The sequence below is a fragment of the Carica papaya genome, chromosome 8, assembly GCF_054855325.1.
Source record: "Carica papaya isolate Zhongbai chromosome 8, ASM5485532v1, whole genome shotgun sequence".
In the NCBI taxonomy this organism is placed as follows: domain Eukaryota; kingdom Viridiplantae; phylum Streptophyta; class Magnoliopsida; order Brassicales; family Caricaceae; genus Carica; species Carica papaya.
In genome coordinates this window covers 24557461-24579988 of record NC_142316.1, presented here as the reverse complement: position 1 = coordinate 24579988, position 22528 = coordinate 24557461, and the positions used below count along the sequence as shown (strand labels likewise).

The following is a 22528-nucleotide window of genomic DNA, read 5'->3' as shown; positions in this document are numbered from 1 at the left end:
TTTACGTATGGACAATTCCTCAATATCTTGTTCATTCGCAACAAAATATTTTCTTTATGCGGTGGTAAAAACATGTTTTTTTGGAGAGAAATACTATTTCACCTTCCCATTGATGATGAGTAAGACCAAATAATTCGATTGGGGTAGTTGCTGAACCATACCACATAGTTCCAGCAATAACAAAAGTTGCAAAAAAGACAGTAGCAATACTACTAGAAAGGACGGTTTCAATATTTCTCATATGTAATCCTTTGTATAGATGTTGGGGCGGACGAACAATAAGATGGAATAAGCCCGCTAATATGCCCAATGTTCCTACTACAATATGATGAGAGACTATTTCTCCTGGAACAAAAGGATCAAAACCTTCTACGCCCCATGCTAGCTTTACAGGTTGTACCTTTCCGGTTTGTCCACAAGGGTTGAATACCATATTCCAAGACCATATAATCCTGTGGCTCGAAAAGAGAATTCCTCACTTCTTTCTCTCATTCAAAACCGTCGTTGAATGTTCACACCTAATCCACCGTCTGCACTTCCTACATTTATTCCCGAAAATAGACAGAGGAAAACAGGAATTGTAACCTCCCCATCTGCTGTAGTCAACCTCACAGTGTGCCTGACTGGCGAATCTGTCGTCTTCATGGCTTTCCTTTTTGAGAGCTGCTTCTCAAGCCTTCGAGTGCCGATCTTCGCTTGGGTTGGCTCCAAGGCTCTACCCTTGCTTTTCATTGGTTCCTCCCAAAGGCTTCGGCTTTTAAGTGTGACTAGTATCTTTTACACATTTATATGAAGCAAAGGATTTGTCCATATCAGCTGTAGAGTTTGTAAGACCACGACTTTCAAGGAAGAATGAAAAAAATAGCATGTCATATCAATGGAGAATTCAAATAACATATTTTTTTCTGGATTGGACGGCTCAAGTTTTTACACGATGTTCCTCTCCATTCGTGAGGGCTTTCAAAGTTCTGGCTCTGGGGGGGGGGATATCTTCCCTTTCTCAGTTATGACGTACTAGGTTAGCTTGCCGTCTAGGTCTTGGTCAAGGGTGACTTCATAATTCTAGTCTCATTTTTCCCTTCTCTTGATTCACAATCCTTGGAGCTGAATTAATCCCCCATGTGTTGGGACCTGAACAGCGGTGGTGCTCTTCTACAGCTTCTTTTACATAGATTCCTCCACTTCTGGAATTGAAAAAGAAAACCTTTCCAAACCCAAACAAGATCAAAAGAACTGATCACTTTCTACAATAACAAAATAGATATATACTAGCCATCTTTTCTTTCTATGAGAATGCTGTAGGACTCCAGGAATTTTTGAAGCTGAACATGCTCAAAAGATGCTTAAAGCATTTCGCGAATACTAAAGATGCCTAAATTCATTTATTGATATGGGAAAGACGATTAAACAATTCCCAATCATGGCCCTTGGGGATCAGATCATCCATATAATATACACACAAAAAAACTCTGCGAGGAGCTGGATGAGAAGAAACTCTCACGTCCTGTTCTGTAGTAGAGATGGAATTTTGAAACAACCATCAACTATAACCCAAAAAGAACCAAATTCTGTAAACAACATAAAGGAAGACTGAAAGGAATATCTTATCGAGTTAATCGTATTTGTTTCGACCGATATGCTCTGCAAGCACTTGAACCCACTTGGATCACATCTAGGCAAATCGAAGGGAAAACATTACCGACTGCTGTCTTATTTGTCAAAGAAAAGTCGAGTACGTTATAAAGAATTAATTACTCAATTGGATATTCGGGAATCAGATTTAGCTATCAACCTCTTGGCCTAAAAAAAGCAATCTTTCTCGATAAAGTCGATTGGTTAGGATAAAATTAAATTGTATCCTTTAGGAGCCGCCATTGTCAAAACTAAAGTCTATTACCCTAGTAGAAGATACCTTGTTTTCTGCTACTTACCTAACCCTTAGAAGCCATACATCAAGTTCCATGCAATCAAAAAAGACAATCTGTCATCAATGTCGTTACGTTAGAGTGAAGCACATAGAAAAACTTAAGTGAAGGTCTGCGTGTCTAGTCTCCGTCATTGTCTTTCCCATCTAAACCTTCTTGAAGAAAGGAATCCTATGTTAGGTCAAGCCTCTCAGTCTGTTATTATACCTTATCTTCATTGATGATTATAGTCGAAACTATATTTATTGTAGAAGAAATTTAAACCCTTTGAAGCTTGTAAAAGCTTTAAAGCACATGTTGGAAAAGAGGTTAGCAATTCAATAAAAGCTCTTCACTTGAATAATAAGAAAGAATATAACTCATAAGAATTTGCAAATTTTTGTAAACTTCATGGAATAAAAAAGCAACTTGCAACAGCCCACTCACTCCAATAAGAAGGAATTTATATGAAGAAAAATTGCACTATTACAAATATAGTATAAAATTTGTGGAGAAGCAACGATATTTCAAAGATTTTTTAGTCTGAAACAATCAATTAGAGTACTTATATTTCGAATAGAAGTCTCACATTTGCAGTTTAAAATATAACTCCAAAAGAAGCATGGAGTGGGCAACTACTGAGTTATATATTATTTTGAAGTTTTTGAGTATATAACATATACCAATATTCCTAATCAAAGGAGAAAAAAAGCTAAATGCCAAGGGAGAAAAATATGTTTTTCTTCATATTAGTAGAGTTCACAAATTGAATTTAAGATGGTTGTCGTGATTGCTTTGTATAAAAAGTACAATTTTCTTTTTATATTTTTATCATATTACTTTATTGTTTTAGTTGAATTAATTAACTTCATATTCTTTTTTTATACATCATGTTACACTCATTTTTAACCCGATTGTCAAACATATTTGACAATCGAAAATTACAAAACAAACAACAAAAAGAGAAAAAGCCTCATAATTTAGCATGTCCTACACTTACCTCTTTGACTAACAAAAGTAAACATTAAAAAGAAAATAACTCTATGGACCTAGTATATATATTGTCCTTGTATATAATAGGACAAAAAGAGAGCAATAACAAGAGATGATATTTTGTTCTTGTTTGACAGAAAGAGGCACTTCAATAAAAAAAGACGGAAATAACAACATGTAGTCTATAAATAGAGATAACATATATAAATTATAAAGCAATGAAGAAACAAAACCCTTTCTAAATTTTCTTCTTCTTACTCTCCTTTCTGCCTTCTCAGTTTTCTCTTTCATGTAGTCTTTTGATTGTCCTCTTCTATCTCAAAATATCTCAAGTCTCTTTGTTCATTTCCAGCAACCAGCAACCAGCAACATACAACATACAATTTACTTTGCATGAAGTGGAAATCAAAGCTTTAACTTTCTAGTGAAGGAAGATTTTTTCAAGATGGACCATAAACAATAATTAACTATTAAAAGAACCAAAAGACCAATGTCTGAAAAAGACAAAACGGAGATAGCTGGAAGGAGTTGGATTTCAACCATTATTATTAAATAGATGTAGCCCAATTTGATTTAAAAAAAAAAAAAAAAAAAAAAAAAAAAAAAAACCAATTTCATCAATATGTAAACTTTCCATCTATTGCTGCTCAGGAAAAAACAAAATTCTGGTTGTATTTTGCCAACAGCATGTCAAACAATAAGCTTTAAATTTTGATCTCATAATTCTTCTTGCACTAACCTAAGGCACTTGCGGATAACGAATGGGTTTACTTTTATTTCTTGTGCTGCTTTATCTCTTTGATTACTCCATCAGTAAGTGAATCAACATCATTATTTTTCCCAAAGAACTTGATGAATTCCATCTTAGGGCTCATCAAATACCTACACAAGATATAAAGCCACGACCAAATCAATGACAAGGTTTATTACCCAACAGTAGCATGACTGTCAAAAAGATAGAAACACATTTCACAATTCATGAATACAAATCATCTTATTTTCAACTGAAATGTCTTCATTATCTACTATTCTGCGTATTCTTTTGTGATGCACGTAGAAAAATGTAATCTATTCCTCTCAATAAGTGGCTGAATCAAATCAGGATCAATACATCCACCTTATATATCCATTTCAACAGACCCCAGCAGAGAAGGAATTTCTTTTATTTTCTTGAGAAAAAACCTCAAGACAGCTAGGATTTATCAATAACTACTTGAAAATTTATTATTTTTAATTTTTACTCCACAGAACAAGGTGCCAAAGAAAAGAAAAGAGAGACACCAAAAGAAAACTTGAATTACCCAAGAATGATAGACAAATCAACTAAGCCTACCCACTGAAACAACCAACTTCCTAAAGAGTACAACAGAGGAGCAGACACATAAATATTGATTAATTAAAGTATAATGTAAGGCTAAACATACATGACTATGGAGTGATCAACAAGATAATCCGAATCTTCCTCGGCTGTCTTCATATAATAAACTCGGTAAGCACGAGCAACTGACTTGATTTCGTCAGGGCTTCCGGTTAATCCGATTAGTTTTGGATGAAATTCTGGGGGTGGGGACAAAAAAATTACAAAGTATAATAGGAATGATTAGCATCAGTCGCATTAAAAGTATAAATAGTTACAAATACACGATTTAGATCAAGGGGAACATATCATGCAGTACCCTTTACATATTCGCTCACTTGCTCAACAGTATCTCTCTCAGGATCCACAGAGATGAACACAGGCACAATTTCAATTCCAGCCTTGTCCTCTGCAAATATTATAATAATTTTTTAGAGTAACAATAACATTATCGTATTAACAATTCTCAATGATCAAGAATGTGTATATGTCATGAAAGGAATATCATCAAAATAATTGGTCTAGTCCTTGTATTCAGTATCCACTCTGATTGTGATACATGTGGAAAAGATCAAATATCAATCAAACTTTGTCCCTACTTTTGTATGTCATGATTTGAGAAACTAACTTTGTTTCATGCCTCATTTTCTAATGTAAAATTCAGGAATAAATTCTGTTTGAAAAAAGACAGTTGTCTCAATCTTGGTAGCTCTAAATTCACTTTCCCTATCAAACAAAGACATTGATGACTCACTTATTTTATCAACTGCAGCAGTTAGCTTTTGTAACTCATCTGGACAAATATCAGGACAGTGAGTGAAGCCAAAATATATTATACTCCATTTTCCCAAAAAGTCTTTCTCTGCTACACGTTTTCCTTCATGGTTTATGAGATTGAATGGGCCGCCAATCGCTGCTCTTCCTGCAGATGGTCCCTCTTTAACTACCTTTGAAGCATTACTTATATCTGGTACAAAAGGATGTTATCACTACATGTGAAACAAAAAACGCAATATAACACTTAGGGAAAGGAGTGATAAACAGGCACTGTAAACTAAAAGCTTACACTACAATAGAGGTTAACCAACATTTGCAAGAGTTTTGGTTTAGTCCTATTAATCTCTAAAAAATAAACAAAAAATTAGTGCAAACCAAATGATGGAAGTGAAAACAAAAACTAGAGACTAACAAATGAACAAGAAGTATTCCTTCAGAGTCTCTCATTTCAGCTTTGAGGACTTTTAAAATGTGAAGTTATTTTCACTGAGGTGGTTGCATAACAGTGTGAGGTAGCAACTGAAGCATCTCAAGGAAGCCTACACTTGCCATTATACTTCTAATAATTTTTAGTTAAATGCATAAATACTAATTAAGGGCATTGACATAAGACTTAATGAGCTTCCCTGTACTAGCATCATACAGTAACATCCATAAAAAATGGCTACTTTTTCAGATATGAGGCTTCGATTAGAATAAGTGTGAAACTCTTTTTCATTTCTAGGAAAGTTGAAAATGTTTGTTTAGAAATGAAGTTTTATGGTTGAAACAAATATGGAGAACCATAGATAATACTTTATGAAAAAAAAAATTCAAATATCATATCTAAAGGTAATTAAAATAGTATAAAAGCCACAACTATATCATTTTTACAAAATTATTAAGTTCAATTCAAAATCCTGTTAAGGTTTATTAGATGTAGAAACTAAAATAGAAATGTTTTGTGAAAGTTATTTGTTTGCAGAATATTATAAAATTAAATCCTATTTAGCAGTAAAATTGAAATAGATCTAACTCACCATAGAAGTGTACCTTCAATATGGCGTTTCTTTTCTTTATCATAGTAGTAGATAAGTCCAGCTCCAGTGGCGACCAGCAACAGAAAACTCATCCACGAAACAGGCTGCAAATTACATTTCAATAAACTAAGATATTAATACGCAAAGGAGAAACATAAAAAAAATACTATTTGACAATAAATATATCATCAATAAAACCTTTGAGAAAAAAAAAACAAACTCACCCCTCCCCGGACAGGCTTCCCCGTGTCACTGCTACTTTGATGTGAACCCCCAGAGTGATCGCCTCCACCAGAACTTTTCGATTCTGCATTTTCAGTATTACCAGTAGAGCTACTGGTAGTAGTGCTAAATAAACATCGTCGATTAATAACCCAATGTTGGATCCCACCATCAACTGGTATAACCTAGAAATAAAATATTAGAAACAAATGTAATTGTTTTGGATGAAACGGAGTATTATACAGATAAGCAAGAAGTAGGGAAGAACACAAACTGATTGAATAGGAAGAATAGCTTGATGATGAAGGGTGCCAACTGTAGAAGATGCAGGAACCAAGGATCTGCAGTGGCTCAATGCGCGGAATTGGAGATATTGACGGATGTTTCGAAGATGATTTGAACTTCTAGATACAAGGGTAGCCATATATGCAATAACCTCACTAGAATTAAAATAAATACAATCTGCATATAGAACACAAATCTTGTTATATACGAAGTCACCAATGACCCAGGTCAGGGAAAGGTTAGAACACCAGATTACACTGATCAATATAAAAACAAAAGAGAAGGTGTTAGGCATGCATCAATCATTGGCAGCTAACTAACTAGGGCCTGCCTAATTGTTCCAATCATTAAAATCATAAAGGAGTAAAAGGAACTAATATTTACAACGGTTAGTTGTGGGGATTAAATACGTTAAAGGAAGAAAATAGAAGTAAATAGGGATATTCCAATCTATTAAAGAAATTAGAAATTCCTTTGTGTTTCAATCTTGCTTCAACTCCAAACACCCTCAAAACCTCATGAAAGTTCCCAAGTAGGTTCAAACAAGAGATAACGAAAGAGGAAAAGAGAATAAAACCACCAAAGCCAAATAAAGAGAATGAGAAACAAAAAACACGTAGATAACAAGCAATTACTATCTTCTTGAAGCAATTTTAGACGCGGAATATTTAGCCGGTGAACCATATTTGAGCAGTAAAGGAAAAACTATCAATACAACAGAGACTGAAGCATAAAAGATCCAAGCTTTACTCGATCATTTGTGTCATTTTGTCCAGAAATTCAATCAAACATAGGAACCCGTAAGCTCATATGCTAAGAGTAACAAGAAAAGGAAGAGGTGGATACCAAACTTGAGCTTTTTCCTTTTGCTTCAAGCTGGCCGAATCTGCAGTGGTGCGAGATAACACCCGGCGACCAGGTGGGGCAACGAGGGGGAACGAAGATAGAGGGATCAGGTTCCCGTTAGAATGGAAGGGAAGAAGTGGGTGTAGCGTAGAGGGAAATTGATGAACAGGAAGATTATTCACCGCTGGAGACCAAGAGAGGAAGAGAAATTGGAGCTGAAAGAATTTTGGTATGGTAGGGTTTGAGGGAAGAGGGCTAGAACAATTGATTTTAGGTTGGGCTTAGTTTGTAAAATGGGCAAAATTTGGACTTTGGGTTTGTACTTCAAATCGTTATTTCTCTCTCTCTCTCTTGTTTTTTAATTTTCTTTAATCTAAAATCTGTATGTATTTTTTTCTTTAGATTGGTAATAATAAATTAGTGAGATTAATAAAAGAATCAAATTTTTAATTTTAAAATCAAGATTGTAAAATACTGAAAATTGCAGGACATTTTTTTTAGATATTTGACTGAACAAAGGTAGAATATGAGAAGGCTTAACAATGAATCATTAAGAAGAGATTTTGACGAAGTTATGTAAGAGGGTCAGTTGAAAAAGTTAAAACGCTGGCGTTTCGAGGAAAATTAGAAATTTTGTGGGATGAAGAGTTAAATATTTATTTTTATCACAAACTTATCTATTCATTTTCTCTTCTAAATTAGGAGAAGGTGGCACAAACAGAAGTCAATATAAAATCTTTTTTTGATGGATTGATTAAATTGATAATTATTTTTCTCTATTTAATTCGAAATGTAAATATTACTTTTTTCAATATTAAATCAATGATTTATTAATGTTATCATAAATTTACACAATTTATCACATAGGGAAAAATTTACATGAGTTCAATAACAGTTCCTACTGCATCAATCTAATAATAATGCAATACAGTTTCAATTACACTCCAAATAATATATATGTATATGTATATATATATATATATATATATCCCATTCTCTCCTTGACCAAGAAAGCAGTCAAGAAATCAATTATTTCTGTACATACATTTTCACTTAACTCCCAATTACCAAATACATTTATAGAGAAGGGAGATAATATCTTTGACAAATGCAAGCGAGCCTTGGCTCAGCCCTGCACCAACTTAAATTGTAATATGAAATTTTTACTTCAACTAAACAAGTAGCATAACATATATATACTAAAAAAAAGGTTACGACTTGTTCATATATATACACCATAGATGAATAGCTGCTATACAAGTATTACAAGCAGAAAGCAAGATAACCTTTATCTCCTTGTCATTACCACTAACTCTTAAATTACACAAAATTTTCCATCTGCAATTGAGAGGTAGGACAAGAAAAAGAACGACCAGCATATTGTCTACTTCAGTCACTTGATCACCTCGGCGACCAGATGCATCACTGATTTTTGACAGACTGCAAGCTAAGCAATTTGCATGCACAATTGAAAAGCCAACTAACATTAGCCAAAAAGTTTGTAGGTTTGTCATGATAACTAACTTCAAGATCCTTTGAGAAGTCTTTCATCTGCTCAGCAAGTTCTTGCCTCTTCCGAACAGCTGCATCACAACCACCACATAAGACAAAAGGGACAGTCAGAACCAGAGAGTTACTGAATCTTACCTAAACTTGAAATATCTTCCATCTTCTTCGAAGTCCGACCGCAAATCTTTGGAATGCAGGACTGATTAACAAATTTCAAACAATGAGATTTCGGAACAATTTTCAGCCCTTGAAAAGCTGATACTTTTGATGTTCACCCGCATTAGCTCTTAATCAATAAAAGAACTAGTAACAACCAAATCACCAAGAACCCCATGAAAGACTTTATTTCCAAAGACGCATAATAGTAAGAAACTGATTCTTAATAAATCAAATCATAAAGTTACAGCTCCAGGATAACAAACACTGCAAATCAAAGAAGATAAGGACTGCAACTATGTTAAGAAAAATCCTAAAGATTTTTAATACTGATAAATCAAATGAAGACAAGGACTACTCAATTTAATACTGATAAATCAAATGAAGAAAGTCCTTAGGCCCTTATATGTTAACTGCAGAAGCATTTTCCAGGTGATTCATTGGCAAAAATTATTTGAAAAACTAAGGATCGCCATGTACAGCATGTTGAAGTTAGGAATGTAAAAAATAGAATGAACCACAAGATGGTTGTAACCCGCAAAAACCATAAGGAATAAAAAGAAAAGAAAACAAAAACCAACAACTCCCTGTTACTCTACCTGCGTGACTCACATAAACAGTCACTTGACTAAGGTCTATAAAAAATTATTATTGGTGAAAAATATTTTGACAAAATTGGCCAACCATATTAAACGAACATAATGGTCCAAACAATCAATATCCTGAATGAAAAGTAGATTTTTCTTTTGAACAGGAGATCAGAAAAGCAAATTGTCACTCATGTTTATTGATGTTGTTATCCCCAGGATCTTTACAAGCATAAAAAGAGCAATCGTCACCAAAAAAAAAATTTATTGAAAAAACCACAACATCTTTGATGAAAGGAGAGGAATGAACATTAATATATGAGATCACAAACAGAAATTAGAACTGGAAGGAAAAGGTAAAAAGCCTCAGCCCTTATGTGCTAATTGTTGCGGTCATTTCCATGATCACTACAAGCCTACAAAGAGTCATCATTGGCCAAAAAAGAGAAGAGGGAATAATAACACCATATAGGAATATTTATGTTTTTCTCCTAAAAAATCAACCTCACAAGCACTAAAAATGCACATAGAAAGAAAGAGAAACATAACAACTTTCTTCAGGAAAAAAGGATCGAAAAGATTGAAAGAAAGCCTCAGTCCATCATGTGATAATTGTTGCAATCATTCCCATGATCGGTACAAGCCTATGGAGCGGCATCATTGGCCAAGAATTTGAGAAGACAAAACACATTGCCACAAAAAAATATTTTGATGTTGAGAAGATCAGTATATTAACTTAGAAAAGTAGAGGCCACAAATGATAACTTTCCTAAGTAGAGGACACAAAGTTGAGAAGATCGTCTCAAATGGATCCTTAGAACAACTAATCCCCATTTTGATGAAAGAATAACACAATTTCAAACTCTGGCAAGCATTAGCCTGCATAGACACAAATTTATAACTTATTTTTCACTCATAACTTATTTTTCACTTACAGTCTATCATCATTCTACAAAAACAGCAGTCTTGATTTCTTCGGAGCATCATAAAACCTACTAGTGTTATTTGAAAGAATATATATATATATATATATATATATCCTACCCAAGATTAACATATATAATGAAAAAAATGCAGAAAAAAATAAGGAACAGATCGCATTTGTCAAGAAAAAAATCTTCTCATAACTTCCTTTGCCGTGGCATACAATTTTACACCACAGACAAGATTGTCTTTGAAAGATTTGAGATACTTTTGCTTCAAGAGAACGAGCCAATTAAAAACAAATTGATCCCAACCAGCCAGAGAAAGAAGCTTCCACCAGCTATATTAACAAACGTACATATATGAGATGTTAGAAAATAGTCACCTATTAGCAAGACTGTTGACAAGAACCTCATTTATGAGATAAGATACAACTCTGCACATGAAATTCCCTCCCGTCATGATCGTATCTCTGCTTAATTCCTGGTAAATGAGAATGCAATCACACAAGCCAAGAAAATATAAAAGAGATTCAACAAAACTCTAACCCCCAGACTCTAAAACCCAACCACGAATTACACCATAAATGAACAATCTAGTAAATAATACATCCAAATAGACACATAAGAGACAATAACAATCCAATACATTATGTTATAGTTGCAGGTTTCTGGAAAATTTTCCGGACTTATCTAAAAACCAACAACACCTTAACACCCAAAATTCTATAAACTAAAACTAAAATGATATCCCCTTTATAATAACTGATTGATCTACTGAACAATACACTCATAAGGTAAATAACAATCCAAGACATTGCAATACTTGAAGAGCAGATTGCTCCTCTTGAAATGGCTTGGATATTTGAAATCAAGCTCAAAGTTTGATAGCAGAGGCAACAATGTCAACCTCAAAGTTTGACTCAAAGCTAAAATTGAGCTTTATCTAGGGATCAAGCTCTGCTCATTTGAAAAAATACAAAGTTTAGGGCCGGTTAAAAAAATGCTCAGAAAAGAGCCAAGCCACAACAAACTCAAGCTTGAACTCGTGTTTGAGATAGAAAATGATAAAAAATAACATAATCAAGTTCAACTGAGCTTGATTCCTACATTCTTTTCTAACCAAATTTTATAGTAATTTTTTACAACATTCGTATATGTAAACATAAAATTATAAAACGCATCCAAAAAACTGAAAATTCGTTATGCATACATAAAGATATATACAATAACCAATAAATTTAAGATCCATCACATTTCAACTATATCTAAAAATAGAACACCAACCGTGCACTTGCACATAAAAAATTACTACTCATCATCCTCGCGAGCATAACAATTCCTAACATATGCACCCTCAGTTTAGTCTTTTGATAGTCCTATGCTTCTTCAAGTTTCAACGCCTTCCTGACTAGATAGATGTACACCACTTTCTTTTGTCACTCTTCAACTTCCCAAAACAAAAATACCGAAATTAAAGGAAAAGTGATATATTAGACACCTGTATCCTCCGCATGTAAAAAACAGTTGCGAATTTAAAGATTCAACATCTACCAGATGTACTCAACAGCAGGAAGAAACAAAAAATTATGTCAAAAAGTACACTCCGCAAGCAAGAAGGAACGATAAACTACGGAAAAATAACAAAGCTTGAAACTTAAATAGAAACAAAAATGTCATGACCAAACCAACGCTCATTAGCTCACATAAACTTCAGAGTTTAATTTCTTGAAATACCAAACAAACATCATGCTCAAAGTAAAAATTGTCAGTTCTGGTTTTCCTTTCAATCACGTACCTAGCATCCAAAATAAAAACAGAAACATAAAGCATCAAACTAATTTTTTAGGAAAAAGGTTAATATTGAAATATGTAAAAGCTCCAGTCACTCAAACCCAGAAGACAGTTGCTATCTCTTCTTTAAAATTAAACAAATATATATATATATATATATATATAATTAATGAGAAAATAGAGCAAGAGAAATTAGTACCTTGATTTGAGATCCAGATACCAGAGAAGGGGACTTCAACTTCTACTTGTTCTAATAAGCAATGGGAACAGAAACACCAAATCCAGCCGCCACTCACGCTTCGAAGAGAGGGAAAAGTCACGAAAAGAGTTTTCACAAGATGGAGAAGGCGCAGCTATTGTCGGCTACAGAAGGCTCTGCAATGCAAATGAAACCCTAGAAATTAATTGAATATCGATTTACATCTGGGAAAATATTTTACGGTGGTACCAAAATTACATTTTTGTCGCTGCTTTTTTCAGGTTTCTTTGATCTCATTCTTACTTTTAATGTTTATATTAACAAAATATATTTTGTGTTCCGGATGAATGATGGCCCTGAGGGACAGCTAATGTATTCCAATTAATAAATATGTTTCTACCCAGTGGGAACCATGAGATCATGACCCAATGACACTTTCGGTATTTAGGATAGTAAAATTTTCTTTCTTTTTGTTGGATTTCACTCAAATGGGGTTGAAGAGACATATGTGCATCAAGTTATTCTCAGTAGCCAATTTGATCTTTTTCCCTAAGAATTCCAGATGACTGAATCAAACTATCGTTTGATAAAATTGCTAAGATAGAAATTAAATTTTTATAATTAAAAAATTTTAAAAAGTGATTATTTAATTTAAACATAATAAATTATAATTTAGTTATATATTAGAATTAATTAAAAACTGAAAACAAATTAAAATTAATAATCGACTATAAATTGAATAGAAATTGAATCAATCCTAGCCTGTAATATTAGTTGAATCAAAAGATAATTTAATTTCTGACACGAGTAAGTTCATAAAAAATTACTTTAATTGAAAATGCAACTGGATACTCACCACGAGGTTTAAAGCATTAGAGGACGGATACATGAATATTTATTATAAGTATACATTAAAAATCTGTAATATTAATATAAAAACTGATATATTTAAAATATATCAACTTTTAATCCTAATGATGTTAAGCTTTAAGTTTGACTTGTTTAGTTAAATAAACGTTCTTTTCCAATTGTACATACTTTAATTATATTAAGGAATTTTATTAATTAAAATTGACAAAAGAAAATATCTAAAAGAATTCTTAACTTCTCACGTTTTTTTTTTTTTAATCTATTATATTATAATTAAGAAATATGCCAAAAGAAAAAAAACAAAAAATTAAAAAATAATATATATATATATATATATATTATATGTGTGTGTGTGTGTGTGTGTATATATATATAAAGGCTTCAACAGAAATCTTTGTTTCCAACACTTCCAGAGAAAGCTTTCAATTTATATATATATATATATATATAATATATAATATATATGCATACATGCATATAATATTATAATATATAATTAAACATGTACAAATGAATAAATGTATATCCTAGTTTTATTTAAAACTCAAATTACTCTATGTACAAAGACCACAATTATTAAAACCTCCAATTAAAACTTTAAAATCAGTTTTATATTTAAAATCCAAATCCTCTAAAAACCCTAAGCCACTTACAATTAACACAAAATTAAACCATTTTCAAATTTTTTTAAGTCCAAATCAAGAATAAAGCCCAACACCTATTCCTTTATATTCTTCTACACTCTGGCTTAAAAAAAAGCCAAGCCCATGGCCCTTTTTTCCCTAAAACAACAGCGTGTTGGGGAAAGTAAACCTCGCCCAAGACGTGTTGTTTTTGGAAAGGCTTTTAAAGTTTATTCCTTCCTTTTCGTCAACAAAGTGAAAGAGGGAAGGGGGTTTAAGTTTTTCTTCTTCCTTTTTTTTCCAGGAAAATTAGAGAGTAGGTAGCCCTAACATGATAATGGTGAAACAAGTGCAAGTGGTTGGCATGATGATGATAATGTTGATTGATGATGATAGAGATAATTCAAAGCAAAAGAAAGAAACTTCAAGAGCAATCATTCAGAGAATGGGAGGCACAATGTGATAATGATAAAATGGCGACTTGATGCGACTCGAAGAAAGAAAAAACTAGAAGCAATGATGTATGCAAAGGATGGGGGAAGGCAACTCACACGGAGTTGCATGAGATCCCATGACCCATACATAAAGCAAACTCAGATGGAGAATTACATGGAAACTCACAGCTTCAATAGAGGAAATAAAGAAGCTCACGACTTCATGTGAAGATCCAAAGAAGCTCACAACCCTATGGACTTAACAGGCCATGGATTAGGCCTCATGAATAAGTTAAGTCTATTCTAAAGGAGACCCTTACAACAAGGTCTATATAAGAGGACATTAAGACACAATCCTTAGCAGCTTGAACCAAACACACTTAAGAGGTCATGTTATGGGTTTATTATAGATCAAAGTGGTTTGGGCCATGAACAATGCCCATTTAAAGGAAAGTAAAGTTTGGACAACTCATATAATGGATTTGGACCACTTGAAAGAAGTATCCTAATGTCAAGAGGACCAAGCAAAAAAACATGGGCTAATAAACTTAAGGGACACTTTCAAATTTATATTAAGAGATAGAATCCATAAAGAATGAAGTTTTGGGCCTAACTTTAAAGGCCTAGAAATGGGGAGATGGAGTCCCCCAAGTCAAGAAAAGAATCGGCCACTAAAGAAGTAAGAAACCCAAGAATAAGGATTTAAACACATGGAAAAATCTCTCCCACTCGTGAGAGATTTTCTCACCTACGAGAAAATTTTCTCTCAAGTATTAAACTTTCCTTATTTCTCTAAATCTTCTAAAAACAACAACTAAATTCTATAAGATCAAGAAATTTCGGTAGTCAATCAAGGTAGAATCATTCCTAGTCGATCATATCCTTCCAACGGAGAAAATTCAACATGTGGGAAAAATTAAGAGAGAACATGGACATAACAACGAAGATCATTGACAATTAAGAGAGATCATGGACAAATTCTAGGCATCCTTCATTTTCAAGCTTGGTTGGCCGTAACTTCCTTATTCTAATCAAAGATTTTCATCAAATTAAGAGGTTTTCTCATGACGTCTACTATTTAGTTTTAAATCTTCCTTATATGTAATTTATTAATTTTTATATGTGATTTGGTTTCGTAGTCAAGTTTATGTAAGCAACGGGTAAGCAAAGAGGACATGATCTAAAGGTAGAAGAATCCGACAAGATGTTGGATTCTCGCATATAGCAAAAAATCCTTGGGGAATGCAACTTGCGGCCAAACACCCACATGGGAGAAATAGGTGGCATGCACGCACACAATAGGAGAGTTGCATGCATGCACGCAAGCACCATAAACTGCATGCTCACAGGTTAGAGGATTTCTCACATGAGAAGAAAAAATCCTTCTCTCGTAAGGATTCCTGCTAACTTACCTAATACGATATCCCGTAGCCAAAATTTCATATCTAGAAAAGTGTCTTGAGGGAAGTAAGATGTCCAAAGGGTTCATGGCACCCATAGACATATTGCCATGAACCCACAAAAACTGAATCCCACACAGAAAAAGGTTTTCTACTAGTGACAGGAAACCCGCAAGATGTTGGGTCGAGTTGCGGCAAGCTTGGGACTTCTTGAAGTGTAGAAGTTGTTCTAAGGCCAAGCCCCATCTGAGAATCACCAAGAGTCCTAATCTAAAAGGCCAAAGCACACATACCGAAGGCCCATGGGTCTTATCCACAAGGTGCAACCCATGAGGGGCTGTTCAAGCCCAACTTGAGTCCAGGTCAGTTGTCTCAGCCCATTGTTTGTCCTGTCTGAGATCAAAGAAGAGTGGTCGTGCCGTAAAAAGATATTCAAGGCCCGATCCAAGCTACTTTTAACCTGTAGCCCACATGGCCAAGAAGAAGGAGAGAAAAAGCAGCCTGCACGCATAAGGAGGCTTGTGATGGAGGAATCCAATAGTGAAGAGGAAGAAAAAGCTTTCATATTTAGCAAGGAGGTAGAACAAAGAAACTGAGTTGGATAGTAAATGGCCAAGGGAGTTCTTGGCCTGGAAGGATCAAGAATATGAGTAGAAGGAGGAACCAAAGTGAAAGAAACTGATGCTAAATTGGAGAAACTTTTTTGGCTTTCTTCACATGTCCAAATTCGAGTAGAAGATCCTTGTATCATAGAAGATGACATGCTAGAATTCCCAGAATTCTATAAGAAGAAAATAACTCAAGAAGAGGAGGCTGAATACAAGAAGAATACCAAACTTAAGTGAAGAAGGAATTCGGCCAAGAAGAAGACATTTATCCTTTTTTATTACTTTGGTTTTCCTATTTACAATAGGATTAGATGATCCTATTATCAATAGAATGAGAAAATAAAAGCCTATATAAAGATTTCATATCTTAGGATGTAAACACAACTTTTAGAATTAATAAAATTAAAGCTTTTTCTTTGTTTAAGATTAGCTTTTGCTAATTCTTTGAGAAAACTCTTCAAGTTCTTCAAGTTGAAAATTTTTAAAATCTTGTCAAGTTAAAGAGTTGGGATCGACTTATCAAGTAAGCCTGGTATCTTTCTTTTTTTCGTTTATTTTTCTGATTATCTTGTTTTTGTATTCCATCTTAGGTGGGTGTAGAACCAAGTAGGGAGGTTGAGTTAGGCTGTTAAGCTATCTGATCATATGTGGTGCGAGATTTTGGGAGTATTACGATCCTTCCAATTTCCTACCGTGTTAGCTAGTATAAGAGCTAAGCTCCTAGTGAGCCTTTATGTAAAATTTGCTTTAGCATACTCTGTTTTTGCATGAATTAGCAGTAAATCATCCTATTGCTAATTTATGTCTTGCATCTCACTTGAACACATACTATGTGTTCCATTCAATTGACTTTTTGTTCTTTTGTTAGTAAAAAAAAAACACATTCACAAATCCAAAAATATCTCAATTGGACATCATAAGGAAATTAATACTCTCTTTGTATTCAAACATAAACAAAAGAAGATTAACCACTTATCCGTGTGATAAAAACATTTAGTTCATCAAAGGAATACTAATCATACATCAATTATGTGCGAAAACATTTGTTTCTGGTGCATAAGCAAAGGAAGAATAACTCACATCAATGAGCTAAAACCGTTTGCTTTACATTTATTTTTAGCCCTGCATTTGTGTTGATCAAGTATTCTGACTCTTTATTCTTATGTCACCCTTGAACTTTAGGTTCACTTAACTCTATGAAGCTTTGTTTGTTTCGTTGAGACTAATGTGTAGGTCCTGAATAAGTTCATCCCGATTCCAAGGCTCAATACAACATAAAGAGATCTTCATGGCACCAAAGGCAGAGACAGTGAAGCAGCTACACATGTGAATGGGCTTTAACATCCCAAGGTATCAGTTTAACTATTTTCACATCATCCCCCAACCCAAATTTCATATATAAAAAAGTGTCCCAAGGGAAGCAAGATGCCCACAGGGTTCTTGACACCCACAGAAATATTGCCCGCAATCCTGCGAAAACTGAATCCTGCACGGAAAAAGGTTTCCTACCCACGAGAGGAAACCCACAAGATGTTGGGCCAAGTTGCAGCAAGCTTGGGCCTTCCTGAAGTACTGAAGTTGTTCTGCCAAGCCCTATTTAAGAATCACCAAGAGGACCAACCCAATAGGCTAAAGCAAATAAACCGAAGGCCCATAGGCCTTATCTGTAAAACACAACCCAAAATGGGCTGTCGAAGCCCAACCTGAGTCCAAGCTAGTTGTGTCAAGCCATTATTCGTCGTGGCCGAGCCCAAAAAAAAGTAAAGACGCCCCAAAAAGAGATTCAAGGCTCAATCCAAGTCATTTTCAACCTATAGCCCTCACGACCAAGAAGAAAGAAAGAAAAATCAGTTTGTAGGCGTAAAGAGGCTTATGATGGAGGAGTTCGATAGTGCAAAGGAAGAAAACGCTTCTATGTCCGTTAAGAAGGTAGAACAAAGAAGCTGACTTGGACCACAAGTGGCCAAGGGAGTTCTTGGCCTTAAAGGACGAAGAATCTGAGCGGAAGGAGAACCGAAGTGAAAGAAACTAACACCAACTTGGAGAAGCTTTTCTGACTTTCTTCATAAGTCCAAAACCGAGTAGAAGATCCTTGCATCATAGAAGATGACATGCTGGAATTCCTAGAATTATAGAAGAAGAAAACAACTCAGGAAAAGGAGGCCGAATACAAAAAGAAGACCAACCCCAAGAGGAAGAAGGCATTCGGCCAAGAAGAGGACATTTATCCTTTTTATTGCTTTTCTTTTCCTATTTGCATTAGGATTAATCCATTATATTATTTAAAGCTTTAAGATTCCAAGTAGGAATATCTAATCCCACTCTCAGTAGAATAAGAGAATAAAAGCCAATGTAAGTGCTTTAGATCCTAGTATATAAACACAACTTCTAGAATTACTAAAATTAAAGCTTTTGCTTTGTTTAATAATAGTTTTTACTAATTCTTTGAGAGAACTCTTCAAGTTCTTCAAGCTAGGGAGCTTTTGAAGTCTTATCAAGCCAACGAGTTGGGATTGACTTATCGAGTAAGCTATGGCATCTTTCTTTTTCTTGTTTATTTTTTTAATTATCTTATGTTTGCATTCCATCTTGGGTGGGTAGAGAACCAAATAGGGAAAGTGAGTTAGGTTATTAAGGTATCTTATCATACATGGTGTGAGATTCCGAGAGTATCATAATCTTTTAAAGTCCCTCCCGCATCATCACCTTTGAAAGGGGCAAGACTCCAAGCCCAAAGAGGAGTCCAGCAATGACACAGGTCCAAAACCTCCCCAAAAAGGTTCAGAGAGACAACCCAAAGGCCTAAAAAAAAAAACTCATGTCATTGAACATGGGCCCAATAACCCGACCCAATGTTCTTCCAAAAGGATCCAAACTATGTGCCCAAGTTTGGGTCAAGAAGGAGATGACCTTGGAGGCCCAAAAGTTTTCAAAAGAAGGCCCAAGCAACCTTGGAAGCCTACAATAAACACATGCTGCACATGAGAGTTATATGACCTGCATGTACGACCAAGTAAAGGAGCCCAACATCGCATAAGGAGTCCTACTCAACCATAAGTCTTCTCTTCTCAAAGGACCAATTGGAGAGTCCTTCTAGGACTTAAAGCAACAGCTAAATGACAAAAACATGAGAGGAAAAATCGAGAATAAGAGTCCTAAGGAAAGGTAATCACGCGATAACCCTTATCCTAAAGAAGAAAGCCTTATCCATGCGGGAGGGAGTGTGATCCAAGAAGGGAACTTGTTTTCCTTATTTTTCACATGTTATTTATGTTTTTGTAGCTAAAGAAAATACTACACCATATGCGATAATTCAAGAAACAAGCTTTATCTAAATCGGCAAAGAGGGGGAGGAAGAGTTATCAATTTAATTTTTTAGTATTTTTTTAATTATTATTTTAAGTTTTGGATTAAGATAGACTAGAAGTTGGATAGATTTTTAGTCTTTTTTTTTAATTCGAATTAATCAAGTGAAAGCTTATATAAGGCGTCACTCTTAGCTTGTAAACAACAACTTTAAGAAATCAAATAAAATTCAATTGGATTTGTTTTTAGCTTAGCTAATTGAGTTAAGTGTATATTCAAGAGAGGTTCTTCAACTGTCTTATTAAACAATGGAATTGAATATACTTATGCAGTAAGTTCTAATGTCTTTTCTACTTTTTTTGTTTCTTAGTTATCTTATCTTATAATTTTAAGAGTATTATTGGGTTAGGTATGAAGGGTTTACTTAGGAATTTAAGAATTCTGCATGCTAATATTATATATGAGTTTTGAATTACATTGTTGATCCCAAATTCTGTATCATAAATTTTAGAGATTCTTGTAAGAGATTTCTTTCTTTGTGTTTCTCTTGCCCTACATCTATAAATAAGCCTCTAAGAATTGGTTGGAATCATTCAAGTTTCAAGCAATACAATAAAAGGTTTCTAGCTTTTCAACTTGTGAGGTTCTCTTCATCCTTCTTGTTGAGTGAGGAATTAGTTCATTTCATTAATATAACTCTTGTGACATTCTGTCAATTCTTTAATTTTTTAATTAACTTAGTTTCACTCATCCATTGATTGCAGTTTAAGCAGGAAGAGTTTATTTAAAAAAATAAGTTTTAGTGTTAATTGTGTATATTTAAGTTTTGGATTGTATTCTTGATCTTAGGTTCCACATCATTTTTTTATAAGAGCTTAAACTTGAGATAAATCTTACTCTCTTTACATGTTTTATCATTGTATCTTTGTTATCCTTCATAGTCCAAAAAAAGAACCAAGTAAGAAGCAAACCCAATTGGTTCTCCTTGTTATTTCAGTTAACATCATCATCATCAAGTTTATATTCACTTTAAGTTCTTGTCATCATTGTTTCAAGTGATCCATTTACTTTCTTAGTAAAAAAATCAGAAAAGAAAATAAGCAAAACTGATTGTTCATAATTAATAATCGATTCACCCATTGTTGCCTGATTCAAGTGATTGTTTTCATCACCATTCTTTGACTGATCAAGCTAACTTTTTGATACGAGCAGCATAACACTCTGATATCAACTGGCACGGGAGGAAATAAGGAAGATCGTTTTGACTCCCGGAACCTCAACCAATGCATGTAATCAAAAGACTTAACTACCTAACTCACCCTCCCTACTTGAATCTACACCGCCTATATGGCATGCAAAAACAAGATAATAGGGAAAATAAAAGAAGAATGAAAGATGCCATGGCTTACCCGATAAGTTAACCTTAAGTCCTTCGCTCAATAGAACTTCTAAAAGCTCCATAACTTCGAAGAACTTGAAGAGCACTCGAGAAAATTAGCCAAATTAATTTTAAAAAAGTAATAACTTTAACTTTATTGAATAAACTAAATCTTGTTTTACAATCTAAGGTGAGACCCTTTTATGGGCTTTCAGAGGATAAATTATACTTAATTACAAACACTTGTATTTAATTGAAACTCTAATAAAAATCTATCCTTAGGACTAAAAGACCTTAATAAAATAATACTTCATCTTAATTTTCTTCGTTAGATAATAATTAATTAATCCTATGGATAGAATTTAACATTAAAATATTTTAAAAGTACTAACAAAATAATACTAGATAAATCTTCTCTTTATCTCCATATTTTTCATGTGCCTTTAAACTTCTTGTAGACTTGAAGTTGATGAAGACTTCTTCTTAAAAAATGTACATGAAAATCACATGTTGAATTAGGAAAAAGGAGTCTCCTTCACGGGCTACAACTCTCGTCCACATGTTTCATCTGTGCTAGCATGCTTGCATCAACACGCATTTACGCGTGCAGCTTGCTCTCTCTCCTACACCAACTTATTTACTCACGTGGGAAAGGACCCCACGGGTGCAGGTACTCCCTCCTGTACATGTGGCTGCCCTTCCCACACGTACTCTTCTTTTTGTACACCAGCAAGGGCCTCTAAGGTCATGACACCACCTAGTTCGATCTCTTTTTGGCATTGCCTCATTGGGTCATGACCCACCTTGGCCGTGAGGCCTTAAAGTCACCTTAGGTTGGGCAAAAACTTTGTCTTTTTTCTTGCCTTGAGATTCTCCAAGCCTATGAAGACTACTTGGGCCTTAAGCCTTCTTGCTTGGATAAATTTAGCCCATTCCTCGGAATAATTTCATATAAAAAAGTATTTCGGGATGTATTTACTTTCCTTTTCAAGGCGTTCCAGTTTAGAAAATTGGAATTTACTTTCCTATTTGATCTGATCCTATTTTGGAAACAAAAAGACTTTAGAATTGCTTACCTGTTTGGAATAGGACCTGGGGGAATCTTTGCAGGAAAAGGATTTTCCCTTTAATGCACGTGTGGGTCTACGTCTGTATGCTATAAACATGTATACGCGGCGTCTTTGTGCTTGTTTATGTGTGCTTCATGTCTTTCTTCTCGTAAGACTGCAGACTTGTAGTTAAGCATCCTATGGGAATCTTGATTACTGCAAGATTCCTCCTTGATGCAGGAATGCACCTTTGAAACTAAATTTGAGTCATTTGGGATCACATCACTTT

The 22528-nt window shown here is 34.3% G+C and overlaps 1 protein-coding gene and 1 pseudogene across 3 annotated transcripts; both read right to left on the bottom strand.

The window, feature by feature from the left end:
* Window positions 1–2928: 2928 nt before the first annotated feature.
* HCC1 (electron transport SCO1/SenC family protein) lies at window positions 2929–7668 on the bottom strand. 2 transcript variants are annotated; one of them, XM_022050635.2, is made up of 9 exons: window positions 7404–7668; window positions 6547–6734; window positions 6275–6457; window positions 6064–6154; window positions 5009–5221; window positions 4574–4663; window positions 4322–4454; window positions 3637–3779; window positions 2929–3233 (listed from the first exon to the last, which is right to left on the bottom strand). In XM_022050635.2, exons 2-8 carry the CDS (start codon window positions 6694–6696, stop codon window positions 3671–3673), a joined length of 969 nt encoding a protein of 322 aa, XP_021906327.1. In that variant the 5' UTR covers window positions 6697–6734; window positions 7404–7668; the 3' UTR covers window positions 2929–3233; window positions 3637–3670. The 2 variants fall into 2 exon arrangements, with proteins under 2 accessions (XP_021906327.1, XP_021906326.1); XM_022050634.2 differs by lacking the exon at window positions 2929–3233 and having other exon boundaries at window positions 3510–3779.
* An 877-nt stretch (window positions 7669–8545) lies between these two features.
* Window positions 8546–12555, bottom strand: LOC110820980 (uncharacterized; annotated as a pseudogene). The gene is made up of 3 exons (XR_002540987.2): window positions 10965–12555; window positions 9051–9111; window positions 8546–8986 (listed from the first exon to the last, which is right to left on the bottom strand). The product of XR_002540987.2 is annotated as an uncharacterized LOC110820980 (transcript).
* Window positions 12556–22528: the final 9973 nt, after the last annotated feature.